Below are 13738 nucleotides of genomic sequence, written 5' to 3' on the forward strand. Positions count from 1 at the left end.
GTTTCCAGAGCTTCATTTCCTTGTTGTGTTTTGTTTTCTCCCCTCAGACCAACATTGGCTCCATCCTGGCATCAGTGAACCCCTACAGGCCCATCCCTGGTCTGTACAGTGTGGATGCTATAGAGCTGTACAGGCAGCACCGCCTGGGTGAGCTGCCTCCCCATATCTTCGCCACCGCTAATGAGTGCTACTGCTGTTTGTGGAAGCGTCACGACAGCCAGTGTGTTCTGATAAGGTCAGAAAGGGGAGAATTGGCTGCTCTCTGGCTGCATCACGTGCCGTGGGTGGGAGGGCTGTTACTTCAGTTTGTCCTGGAGCTGTGAGTGCAATGCATCTCTTCCTCCACAGTGGAGAAAGTGGAGCTGGAAAGACTGAGAGTACCAAGCTGCTGCTGAAATTCCTGTCAGCCATGAGCCAGACCTCCCTTGGGGCCCCAGCTTCTGAGAAGAGCACACATGTGGAGGAAGCCATCCTGGAGAGCAGGTGCTTTTCGCCTCCATACCTGCAGCTATCACTTTGCAGGCACTACCTACCTTCTGCACAGTGCTTGTGTTTGGGCTGATGGGCCTGAGCAGAGGGTTAATACTTCAGCAAGGCTGGTATTTCTTCACCCTTCAGTAGCTCCCCTGCCATGCCTACCCCCGAGCTGGCCCACAAGTCACGGCACAGCCCTGGTCTCACATCTCCTGTGGCACAGTGCCCTGTAGTCATGGATGGAGGGGACATGGGCAACATCCCTCCCTGCGGCAGGGCAGTGTGGGCAGTTGGAAACCTTTGGGGAAAAAAAAAAAGCTCTCAAGTATGGCGCAGTCACGACTCAGGAGTTGTTGTGATTAGTTGTTGTTCTATAATCTGTTATAACGATTAACTTCTGAATAATCCCCTATCTGCGTCCGTCTCAAGAAGAACCACGCAGCAGACAGATGGAGACATTTAAAAAGCCTGTATTTCTCAGGGTAACAACTGCAGTCGTCTTTTTGTTCAAAGCTGTGTATATCTTAAAATCGAGCATGACGACATCCAGGCCGTGCTTGTGGGATCTCCAGGCTCTGTGCTTGTCAGGTTTTCAGGTTATTTTAAAATTGGCTGCATTGCAAAACAGAATATTTTAATCCTGGGTTCTGTGTGTCACTCTGAATGGTATTAATTTTTTTCCCCACTGCAAAAACCAAACTGCATGGTAACTCACCCCTTCCCATCTGCATGATCTTCCTGGAGACTGGAAGGGTGGCCAAGAGACACCCATCCAAAGTGGGATATTTTTTTTTTGGTACTTTTTTCTGAAGTGGATAATGTGACTCTCTTAGATTGAAGTTCCCAAATATGTAATTTGTATGTATTCCCTCGGCTTGGAAATCATGTGACTTGTATCAACCTAATCAAGTTTTTAAGTACCAGGACCAGGACCCGACCAATCAGTGTAGAGCTGTTTGTTTGAAGATGTTTGCCTGTAATTTTAAGAGATTACTGAAATTGGCTTCTCTTTCAAAAGAAGACGTAGAAACAAGAAAAAAAGAGATGGTTTGAAGCTAAAGTGTTTGCCCTAGATGGCGTTCCTGACCATCGTTAACAAACTGCAAGCCCAATCTGTGGGGTGCTTTTGTATGAAGCACACAACCTGCCAGGTTCTTGCCATTTCTGAAACCATACTGGTGGGGAATGCCCTTAGTGGAACGAACACCATCTGCTCACACTGATCAGGGTGTGATTTAATTAAGTCAATCCCAAAGGTTTTAAATTGTGTAGCACGTGATGACAAATTGCTCTTGCCATCCTTCCTTGCCCTTGAGCTCTTCCTGCTTGTCCAGACTGGTGCTTTAACAAATGAATCTTGCACAGCAGTGTGCTGTATGAATGGCAGAAGGCTGGACAAAGGCTTTGTTGTAATGATATCACATCACCACTCCGTCTTCATTGCCTTGTTTCTTGCAGCCCAATTCTGGAGGCCTTTGGAAACGCCAAGACAGTTTATAATAACAACTCTAGCCGCTTCGGCAAGTTCATCCAGCTGCACTTCTCTCAGCATGGGCACATCCAGGGCGGACGAGTCACTGACTGTATCCTTTTCTTTGGTGGACCAGTAATGGTTGGAGGGAGTGGAGAGGAGGAGGATCTCAGGGTGGGTCCAGAAATGGCTCATCACCATTTATTGATTATTTAGAAGGGTGAAACCAAAGCTCGGTAGCTCTTGTACAATATTTGGATGCAGAGAACAACAGGAATTCAGAGCACCAATTACAGCTCCTCCTTTTGGGGTGCCCATCTCCAGTGGACCTTGAAACCTTAATCAAAGACAAGAAAGTGTGGATGTAGTCCAATTATTTTGTGCCGTGACCACTTTCTTCCTTGTTTGCCCACGTAGCCCTATCCCAAGGGCTGTGACACATCTTTTGTCTACATGGGGCAGCTAAAACTGCATTTATTGATGTTGGTGTTCAAAGCTGCTGATCACTGCAAACCACACCAATTTCCACTGGAACAGCAGCCAGATGAATTTACTACTGCTGTAAATAACAGGCTGGGATTGTTTAGTCTCTGCTCTTTGTGCTGTCGGTAGATGAAAGATAGCTGTCTGTTGCAGAAACCCAGCGATCTGATGCAAGACTTATGTGAAATGCAGTCTCTTGGATTGGAGTGGCCCCTCTAATCTCCCTAGGTAGCCATTGTATGGCTCATCCTTTTGTTAGGTTACCTCACCATTATGCAGATCCTGTATTCTATCAGACCCTGCCCTTTTATATGTCTCTTTGGCACATTATACCTCTGTGGAAAAAGGAATAGTGAGGAATAGCCATACATCATTTGAATGCTTTCTCCTTGATACACGGTTCAGATTTACTGGAAAAGGTAGGTGTCACCTCTACCATAGCCATGTTGAAGCAGAGTCAGTGCTGCTGCTGCCTCCACCCCTGGGAGCAGCATGCAGACACCAGTTCTTCAGATGTTACTACCACAACTGCACCAAGTGAGGAAGAGGGTGGTGGAGGAACAGGAGGTTCTGTATCTATTGAAGTCTGTTCTCATGCCTTTTATAAACACCAGAAGGTCCAGAGAGGCTCTAAGAAAGCAGGTTTAATGAGGGGAAAAGGAGAGAGCAAGTAATTCAGTTCCATAGAGAGGCTTTTGGTGGTACAACTCCAAATGTCATCAGCTGTGCTCTGATTCAGTTTACTTTACTTTTACTTCAGACTCTGCAGGCTCACTGAAAAGCAGGGCCAGAACCTGCAAGGTTCCATTTCCCCATGGGCATACTCTCATGCTCAGTTACATGCTTAGCAGCACAGCCACACAAGAGAAGATCCTGATGTACAGCTTGTTCAGGCAACATCACTGCTGAGCTGGAGGCAGCCTCTCTTGTGCATTGGCCCCAGAGATTTACCTGTATCCCATCCTTCCTCTGCCTTTGTAACCACAAGTGCAGCCTCTTCCTTCTGGCTATGCCTGCATTCTTTGTTTCAGAACAGAGTGGTACACCAGAATCCTGGAGAGAGGAATTACCACATCTTCTATGCTCTGCTAGCTGGTGTGAGTGGGGAGCTGAAAGGTAACTACATTTTCTGGGATATTGCTTAGTCCCTTCTCAAGTCCAGCCTGTAAAGCCTTGGGAACAAAGGGAAACAGTGGGATCATGTAGGTACTTTAAGAAAGCACAGAAAATATGTTCTGTTCTTAAGCAAATTGTTCTTCTCTGTCTCCCTTTCTAAGCTGGCATCCCAGGCTGCTTCCCTTCCCCTGTCTGTAGTGCATTCCTACCTCTTGATCATCCTTTTCTCTCTTCTCTGTAGATCTTTCAGTTCTCCTCTATTCTTTTTGAAAAGGGGGATCAAATCTGCAGATAGCATTCAAGATGCGGCTGTGCCAAATATATGCGAAGAGACCTAATTCAGTTTCTTATGTTTTGCCCTGTGTTCTTTCTGTGCAATTTTCAGTAATCAGTTTTTGATTGCTGCTCAGCACTGAGACGTGTTCAGAAATATTACTGTGGCTCTCTGAACCAAGTGGAAATACTTAATTTAGAGGTCATTGCTCATTGTGTATATTGTTAAGACTTTTTATGTATGCTTAACAAGATTGAATTTCATCTTTTTTTTCCTCTTTTTTCAAGTCAGTTCAGTATGGTAAGGTGCTTCTGTGACTGCAGGCAGCCTGGAATCTGACCGTTTTAAATCATTTTGCATATCACTGCAAGCTTTGTTCCTGCACACCCCCTTGCCCAGTGCGATCAATGTCTAGGTGCACCCTTTGAGGCATATGGAATCTGTTTAGATGAACATACCCATTGTGGTGACCATACCCATTGTTTTAGGGGACCAAGACTGCAGAAGGAAAAGGCTGTTTGCCAAATAAACCTTTTTCTCTCTCTTCCCCTGCTTCCTTGGCTGCTGCAGAAAGCCTCTCCCTCGCTGAGCCAGAGACTTATCGGTACTTGAGCCAGTCTGGCTGTGTGAATGATGAGAACTTGAATGATGGAGAAATGTTCACTAAGGTCATGGTGAGTCCTATTCTAATACTCCTGAGCTTCCTGGGCACAATCTCATAGGCTAAGTGTGCTGCAGGACCTGGACATGACAGACAGAATTGATTTGGCCTACACTAAAATGTGGTGTTCAGCAACCTCTGAACTGTTTTACCTGCTCATGGTAAAAACAAGGCTCAAAGAGTGTTTTTAGTGTACAGGAATGGAAGAGTCTGGGAAGCAGTCAAGGATGAATAATAATTTAGAACAATGGAGACTCTGGGGAATATGATCCTCACCCCTCTGCTCCATAGTGATTCTCAAGAGCTCTCTAGATGTCCTGATCCTGGAAACCTCACATTGACCATTTGAAAGAAAACACTTAGGCGTTCTCCAGAGATGTTCTAGTCATATCACCCCTGCAAATGGCATGTTCTGAAATGCCACACAGATTTCTGTCAACATCTGTAACTTTGCCAGAGGTCATGAGTTTATCAGGATGAATATGCAGTTCACGTTTTGTTTGACAAGTGGCATGTTATCAGCCCAAGGGCTCTAGTAGTGTAGGTGGAACCAGATAGACAAGGTGAGAGGAGGCAGCTTAGGATTTCAATAGCTCCTGCTTAGATGTGATTTAAAGGAAACAAATGTCTCCAATAAGCAAAAGTTTTCAATGACAACATGGCATTTATACTTCAGCTGAGAAGAGAGCTCAGGGTGTAAGGGTGGTGGTTCCACTTTGGCTGTATCTACAGCCAAACTGGCTGTTTGGTTTTGTGTAGACTGCCATGAAGGTGGTGGACTTCAGCTCTGAAGAGATCCGAGACATCTTCAAACTTCTTTCTGGCACTCTTCACTTGGGAAATGTTGAGTTTATGACAGCTGGCGGGGCCCAGGTTACAACCAAAGCAGGTAAGTGGGACCCTTGAGACTTGGTCAGTTGTGCAAAACCCCATACGACCCCCAACAAAGTTCACTCTGCAGTTCTTTCTCCCTATCCTGGCCACTAGTGCCTTTGCCAGAGGATTCCTTGCAGTTTAGCCTTGCCTCCATTGCCACAGGAGGCATGGCTTCAAGCACAGTATGGTTTAGTTGGACTTCAATACTCTCAAACCAAGTTCACAATCTCACAGTTTCTCTTTCGCTTTGAAAGAGCAAGAAGAAATAGGAGCAAGGAGGAGTTTTAGATTGTAGCAGAAATGCTTAAACCACGGCCTGAACCAGTGATTCCCACCAATACCTGGTGGGAGGGCAGGGCCAACCCAGGGGAGCTCAGGTGCATGCAGTGCATTGAGTGACCAGAAAGGGTGGTGCGAGGATCCATCTCTTCCCAGACTTCAATTAAGGGTTGGCAGTGGAGGCAAGGGTATCTCATTGGAGATCCCTGCCTATCTGAGGACTTTCTAGAGGTAAGCAGATTTTATTCCTTTGTTTCTGTGTCTGTGGTTGCTGCGTTTGGGCTCATTCTCATTTGCTGCAGCCAAAGACTTTGCCACCCTGCTATTTTTGTGGTACTTTCCATCACATTCCAACTTTATGTAGATAAATCTATTTCAGATTTTCCTCTGAAGCACCTGCTAGTTTGCACTCTGTTACAGATAGCCGGCCTGAGGTGGGCTGATAAAGTGAGTCCCTAGACAAATAGAGGTAATTAATATATATCATGAATGCTTTATGTCTGAAATTAATTTAATTTCTTCTGGACACAGAAGTTCAGCAATCTCATGCTGCGCTATTGTGCCTTTATGAAAATGTACCTTCTATTCAGTGAATATTTTACTGGTGCTGAGTTTTACCCCATGTTCTGCTCTTCCTGTTGTTAGCAGAAGGGCTGACTTTAACCTGTCTCTCTCTGCAGCCCCTAATGGGTATTGACCCTGCCTTATAGTAGGTATGTGAGCACACAGCTTCAGGTATGCCAAGGAGAATTAAGTAAAGGGGCTCCTTCTTAAGTTGCTTGCCTTAGAGGAATCCCCGGGAATTCAAAAAAAATGCAGGATTTGGATTCCTTGCCCTGGTAGGGATCCGCGCAGGGGAAAAAAAGTGTGTCTTATCTTTCTTCTTAGTGCTGAACATTGCCAGTGACCTCTTGGGCTTAGATGCCTTCCAGCTTTCTGAAGTCCTGACTCAGAGATCCATGATTCTGCGTGGGGAAGAGATCAGCTCCCCCCTCACTGTGGAGCAGGTACGTATCCTAGTGTATTCTGCTGCTTCTGCTACTTCTGTGTTTCCAGGCCTTCTATCACCCACTCAGGTTTAGAGTTCCCTGTTAAACCCACTCAGCTGTCAGCTATGTCCTTCAGTCTTTCGCCCTTAGCAGTAGATCAGGTCCCATTGTTGCCTCTTCTGCTCTTTAGGCTTTAGAGGCAGGCAATGCACAATACCAGTTTTAGATCACCTTCAGCCACCAGGAATTGGTTGTGCTCCTATCGTGCAGAGGGTGCATCAGATGGTTTGTGGTCATTGCGTGTATGCATGCTTTTGCCTTGCGGAACTCCCAAGCTATCTTGCATTTATTGGAAGGTAACAACTGACACTCACCACAAACCATCCAGTGGGTGTTCGGCTGTTACTCCACAGAAGCTTGTTTGTGTATACACATGTGCAGAAGACCTCACCAAACTTCTGTGTTCTTGTCTCCAAACCTGTACTGCCTGCTGGAGCCAGTCCTGCTCATCTCTTGTATTCCTCTGTGGCTCATTGCAGTGTTGTTCCTACCAGCTGTAACTTGCGGTGCCACTTGTCACTTGAGGGCACTCTTGGTGTTTTAGGTCCATACACAGATAACTGGAAAATCATCTTTTGTCATTAATGAAAGGCGTGGCGCTGGGAAATGAGGGCTACTGCTACTAGGACAGAATAAGCATTGTGTTATAGGATGTGCCTTTGCTCTGACAGATGTCAGTCCAACCTTGCTTCTGTTTTCCTGCCAGAAGTGTGTTCAGAGCCTCTTTAAGTACACTTGCTCCAGCTGCACTGGAGACTGGAGCTGAAAAACAGCCCTCAGACAAGGCCAGCCTTTGGCATCCCAGCTCTTCACTTTACAAGCTTCAGTTTATGATAAGTTTTTCACTTTGTTTTAATTTTTCTCTAAAGCAAACAATTTGATTCCTTCAATACTCACACATAAGTAATTTTTTAAGCCTCCTTTTTTCCTGCCACAAGTGGATGCTATGGCTTAGGTACCATTGCTAGGTGAGCCTGTTGCACTGACCAGGAGGCCTATGGGGTTGTACAGGCTCTTAGCCCCCATGTTCTATGCTCATCTCTTCCCACTTGCTACTGTGGGAATGTGACGATGCTGCTGCCAGGGATTTCTTCTTCTGTAATGGGCTTGCTGCCCATTTGAGCTTTGACATTTCAGTGGGTTGAATGGATGAATCCGCCTGAAGGCGGGCAGGGCTGGGAGGGTGAAAGGGGCCTTTGAGAATCTCATGCCATGTTGTGGGGGATGTGGTTTTGCTGTACAGCTGGATGGGGAGGTCTGGCTCCACTTGGGTTCTGCAGGCAAAGGTGCTAGAGGGCTTGGGGTCTTTCCCCGTCTTGATGCACTAGAGAGATCACCTGCTGAGAGAAGAGATACCTGGAGAAGGTTTACATGCCTGCGCTTTAAAATATGGAGAGGGGAGGTTGCTGCATGCCTTAGACGTTGGGTTGCTGGAGAGCAGATGCTACCCCAGAGAAAGACAGGAGGGAGAGTACCAGTGAGACTGGGAGGAAGGGAGGATCCAGCTGTTGGGCCTCGGGAGCAAGATGAGAGACTGGGTGGATTCAGGTTCATCCAGCCAGGATATTTACCTTGGGTCTTTCCTGGCTCCCTTCTTCTCTCTGTGATCACTTCCTTTTGATAACCCTTCTTTTTGACCTCCTCTTCTTCCCAGAACCATAAGTCCTGGTTTCTTGATCTGAACAGCCTGTGTGTGGAAGCCCAGCATATGATCAGCCTCTTATGTTGTGGTTCTGTCTCATGTCTCTCTGTTAATTGAAGGATTTGGAGCATGCCACTTTTGTTTAGTCCAAAAGCTATCAAAAAGCGCAACCAGCCCATTCCAGTTCCTTCTGTTTGAGAGTTCAGAAGTTCAGTTCTGGACATTCACCCCTACTCTTAGACACAATTATCCGTTCCCTGTCAGCATTCACAGTTTAAGCTCTTTTTTTTTCTCTTGGTTATGATCACTGCATGGGATGTAGGATTGGCTTCAGGAAGGTCTCTCCACTCACCTCCTTGTGGGCCACGCGTCCTGGCTGATGGTTGGCTTCCAGTGAGATGATGATGTTTTAGAGAGGCGCCTGATAACTTAGTGGCAGAATGCTCTATTAGATTCTGCCCTGCCAGGTTTGAAAAATTGAGCTGACACCATCTGACTGTTCTACAAGCGTACTGAATCAAGGAATCAGGATGTTCTGTGATTTTTTACTTATTTAGTTTTTTTAAAATGCTGTTTTGTATGTCACTGCAAATACTAGCTCAAGTGGTGCAAATGACTGCTATGGGCTCTTAGTTGTGAGCTATTTTGCCACCTACCCTACACCAGCACCTGTTCCAAAATATAGTAGTGATTGTACTTATTTATTTATTTATTTGCTACTTCCTTCAGCCTCTCAAGCTCAGTTACCTAAAGATAAAACATGGTACATCTGTGCATGTCTGGCCTATTTGCAAACTTGAATGTTGGTTGTACGTATAAATATTGCATCATATGTAATCAGTACAGAGGCCAAGGCATCGAAAGAGGAATGGAGGGACCTGAATTCCTGTAGAGATTCCTGGTGCCCCTCATGTTTTCTGTTCTCCCTGTAACTCATTTTTTCCTCTTTGTGTTTACAGGCAGCAGACTCCCGGGACTCCCTCTCCATGGCACTGTATTCCCAATGCTTCTCATGGCTCATTAGCAAGATTAATACGAAGATCAAAGGCAGGGAAAACTTTAAGTCTGTGGGCATCCTGGATATCTTTGGCTTCGAGAACTTCCAGGTCAGGATTTTGTCTTTCACAGGGTATGTTGTTTTTGGAGAGGTCAGCTGATGCAGGGAAGATGTTTTGTAGGTTTGTATCCTGTGTAAGATAGCATAGGGCATTTGGGGACTTGCCTGCTGTCTCTTCCCTTTGGGAGTGGCAAAATCTGTTTAGCTTCCCATTTTTGGTACCTGTGTTTGTGCAGGCTGATGTTCAAGGTATGGTTTGTGACACAAACTCTAAGCAAATACAATTAATACTACTTCAGTGCTACTTTAGAATTACCTGTATCTGCTCGCTTTGTACTTACATGCAAAGTAAACGTTTTACATGTATGTTTACATGTTTACAAAGTAAGGGTTTTACATGTATGTTACCTGGTTACATACATTTTGCCTTTTGCTGAGAATCTAGTGTGTAGTGCTTCTGTTTGCTATTATGAGGAATGTACGGCGAGCAACTATTTAGTGACTGCTCAGACATTTCAAAGAAGAGAAAGCCCAGTGGCCTAGCCTTTACAGAACAATACAGAACTTCTTTTGTCTTGAGAAGAAATATGATTGCCTCTAGCATCCTTTATTACCATTTAGGCCTATTGCATTAACCAAGCATGAGCTACAAAAACTGTTCTCTTGATGGGCCTCCCCATACTGTCTTTCTTATGTCCATCTTGACACCCTTGTCCCTGTGCTCTCTGTATTGCTCCAGGCCTGGCACCTTCCTGTAGGTTGCAGGAGATAGAACAAGGACAAGACTATTAAGTTTTAAAATCTTTGTTTCTTCCCACAGGTGAATCGTTTTGAGCAGTTTAACATTAACTATGCAAATGAGAAGCTCCAAGAATATTTCAACAAGCATATCTTCTCCTTGGAGCAGCTGGAGTACAACAGGTGACAAATAGAGGAGCAGGGCCTTTATTGCTTTTGTAGGTGATAGAAAGGAGGACTATATTCCTCCTTTGTGCTGTCCAAGCAGGAAAAGCAGCTGAGCCTTGGTGCAGCCCTGACTTTGGTGCATCTCTAAGCACCATCCGTGTGCTCTTTGCCAGCATAAGTCACTTGTGTCCAAGCAAAAGCTGCCTGTACAGTAGGATTTTGAGCCCTCCTGTTATCAAATGATGACTCTCATGAATCTGAGTCTAGCCCAGAAAGAACTTGGCTTAAGTAATGACTTTTTGCCAGGCTCTCAGTCTAGCCAGCAAACCCTCTCCAGCACCTGAAACACAGTCCAAATCAATTACAACATGATATGTGTCTCCTGAAAGTAGTGGCCCTTGATGTACTAGACTCTTCTATTAGACCTGTGAAAACTTCACCTTGATGTCTGCACACATCTGTTTTCCTGTTCTATGCCTCTCCATTTGAGTTCATTGCTTACAGTCAGGTTGGTTGTTTCTGTCACTTGCTGAAGATAGGATCAGAAGAGTAGCTGCACTAGGTTAGTCACAAAACCTGTCCTCTCTCCAACATCAACTGAAAGTGAATGTCTAAAGGAGAGTGGAAGAACAAAGAAACTCATCAGATATTTTTTCCAAGTGTTTTCCCATTTTTTCTTTCACTTTTTCCTTAAGGTGTACCATAGTTGGCTGTGGTTTCATGTACCTTGTGTCTGGCACACAGTGCTGCCCTATTCCATGAAATTCCACAGTCTTTCCAGAAAACCATGTCAACTTCCAGTGATCACATATGGTGTAACAGCAACTCCCAAACTCACCCACCTATTGCTACCTATTGATAGCTGGGTAGATATCTGACAGATCTTTCTGAAGTTTCCAATGCTGTGAAAATATCTCTTTTCCTCAGCAGGGAGACTTTAATCAGACTGTTTCCTGAGGTTAAAGAGCACAGGGCCTTCTGCACAGTTGTTTTTCTTCTGTGAGCTTCATGTTGGATTGTACTTTGTAAAGTACCTGGGATGCTCTAGATTATCACAGCTTCTAGAGGAGCCTGCTAGAGAACTGCTTCAGTTCTTGCTCTGAAACAGAAGCCTTTATGTTTGTGAATGAAGCAATTGAGTCGGGTCAGCGAGGGCAAATGAGAGCAGCGGTGTAAAAGGAGAAGCTGAATAGGCAATTCATGAAATTCTAAAGATTACAAAACTGCAAGGCTATTTATGTACTCACTTCTCAGGCCGACTCCACTCTTGCAGGAAGCTTGTGTTGGGAATGGTAGCATTGCAACAAAAGATTTTTTTTCTGATGATTACATAGGCGTTTAAATTCCATGACTGAACTTTGGGAAGAATGAGAGCGTTTTATTATTGACTACTCTTCAAGTTGTTGTAGGGTGATGTAAACTCAGTACCTGCTCTTCTTCTTTGCGTTTAGTAAGTAGCCCTATGTGTTTTGTCATTCAATCAGACAAGTGATCTGTGACACCTGAGACAACTTGACTCAATGGTGATTTGCACCGATTTCAGAAATCTCTACTTCCTTCAGCTCTGGAAGTACTTAATGCTCTCAGAAGAAATCCAAAAAGCCTTTTGGTAAAAAAATATATAACCTTTCTGACACCCATTATTGCAAGCATTTAAAGCTGTGAGCTGGAATTTTTGTCATTAAAGCAATAAAATTATCTCTTCTATTTAGGGGATAGATAGTTTTTTCCATTCTTAATTCCACTTGGCCAACAGCCACAGGTTTCTGAATGCTGTGGACTAGAAAGTATGACACCTGGGCTGAGGGCTTGTAGGGAAAACCTTCACTGTCTTCTTAACATTAGCCTTTACCTGGAGGGACTCTGTATCAGAAAATCACCTGTTGCCTGTAGCCTTCCTTGCAAGTGTCTTTCTTGGGCACAGGACAGCCCAGCTCCTGCAAATCCTCCTCAGTCCAGGGAAAGCCATTCTCAGCCACTTCTCTCCTGCAGCTCAGGGCATTGGTTCTTCTTTTTCATTTATTTTTCTGCTTGTTCTTGACTATCAGGGAAGGTATAAACTGGGAAGCTATTGACTGGATGGATAATGCGGAATGCCTGGACCTTATTGAGAAGGTGAGCAACTGTCTGGGACAGATTCCAGGGATCATGGTTGTGTTTGTGGATTGTCTTGGGGCCATCCATGGGGGTTCTCGATTTTAAAAACAAGTAGCTGCTTAAATCCTCTTTCCTTTATGACTTACCAGGAGCATGAGCTGTTTTAGCCCTTGTCCCAGCTCAAGAAAATGTATTCATGCTTTCAGCTTCAGATTTGCTGGATATAAATTGTGAGTTATTGCTCACCACATTGTTCAAATCTCTGTTTCTTGGCTTGGCGCTACGTAGTTCAAGCTTTTGCTGTCTGTGAAAGCCTGTCTCTTGTTTGGCTGCAGAAACTGGGTCTGCTGGCTTTGGTGAATGAAGAGAGTCGATTCCCCAAAGGCACAGACAACACCCTTCTGGAAAAACTTCACAGCCAGCATATGGTAAGTAAGAAAATAACCCGACAGGCAAATGATCAGTATGTTAGCCCCATCAGCATTTCAAAGCTGAAAGTGAAGGTTTTGTTGATGTAAAATGTGCTTTGTGCAAGAAATTTGAAATGCCCTAGGCTCAAGTCTGCAAGTGTTTAATAAGGCTGCGCTGAACAACAGTAATAAGTGAAGGAACCTGCAGATGGTTTCTTGCACACAGAGAGGGAGCGTGCAGGCTGCGGGTGGAAGTCTGACTTTGTGGCATGGGATGGAAGTCGGGTTCTGCTGATCTGTGATGGGACGTGGAGCAGCACTGCGGGCACAGGATGCGGCCGCGTGGCGTGGGTGGTTTTCTTCTGCCAACTGACTCACAGCAGCCTGCTCCAGAGCACGTCAAATCTATCTCCTGGGGCTGGGGATGGTTTTTGCTTCATGACTTCTAATGGAAACTCTCTTATTGTTCTTAATTAGTTACATTCTTTCCTCCTCTTTCTTGTGTTCTGGATACAGGAGTAGGAGGGCTCTTTCCTGCAGGTCAAAAAGTTATCCTGTGGACACAACATCCACAGTGAGATCACTGTAGCAATCCTGTACCCTGTCTCCAGTACAGCCAGTACTCTGTTCATCATAGCAGACAAAGAGTCCTAATAGACTGAAAACAAAGCAAATCAAATGCTGTAGCAGGCATTTACAGAATAATTCACTACTTTAGCAATAGCTGTGTTGGCCAGTAGGTTACCTGCTCCCCTAATTAAGGGTTCATCCTAACCTGAAAACATGCTACTTTATATCCTTTATCAGACTTTTTTTTTGTTGGCATAGATGCAGATATTCTCATTTTCTTCTCATGAAATATTCTGTTGGAAATATTTCCTTTCTTTTGGCTTAAATGGATGCCTCCAAGTCAATCCCACTGCAGCTCTCCCTTATACACCTC

The 13738-nt window shown here is 44.9% G+C and overlaps 1 protein-coding gene across 2 annotated transcripts in view; it reads left to right on the forward strand.

Moving 5' to 3' along the window:
• The window catches only part of LOC125697003 (unconventional myosin-X-like), a 70981-nt gene that overhangs the window by 13567 nt on the left and 43676 nt on the right, over positions 1 to 13738 (forward strand). For both annotated transcript variants that reach the window (XR_007378641.1, XM_048953478.1), the window contains exons 4-15: positions 48 to 235; positions 349 to 483; positions 1933 to 2057; positions 2834 to 2847; positions 3460 to 3544; positions 4389 to 4492; positions 5239 to 5368; positions 6523 to 6641; positions 9285 to 9431; positions 10203 to 10303; positions 12337 to 12403; positions 12721 to 12813. Coding sequence is in view for 1 of the 2 variants with exons in the window: in XM_048953478.1 (XP_048809435.1) it covers positions 48 to 235; positions 349 to 483; positions 1933 to 2057; positions 2834 to 2847; positions 3460 to 3544; positions 4389 to 4492; positions 5239 to 5368; positions 6523 to 6641; positions 9285 to 9431; positions 10203 to 10303; positions 12337 to 12403; positions 12721 to 12813 (1308 nt within the window). In the remaining variant the exon portion in view is untranslated. The remainder of the gene's footprint in view (positions 1 to 47; positions 236 to 348; positions 484 to 1932; positions 2058 to 2833; positions 2848 to 3459; positions 3545 to 4388; positions 4493 to 5238; positions 5369 to 6522; positions 6642 to 9284; positions 9432 to 10202; positions 10304 to 12336; positions 12404 to 12720; positions 12814 to 13738) is intronic.

This window comes from Lagopus muta, chromosome 8, assembly GCF_023343835.1.
Source record: "Lagopus muta isolate bLagMut1 chromosome 8, bLagMut1 primary, whole genome shotgun sequence".
NCBI lineage: Eukaryota > Metazoa > Chordata > Aves > Galliformes > Phasianidae > Lagopus > Lagopus muta.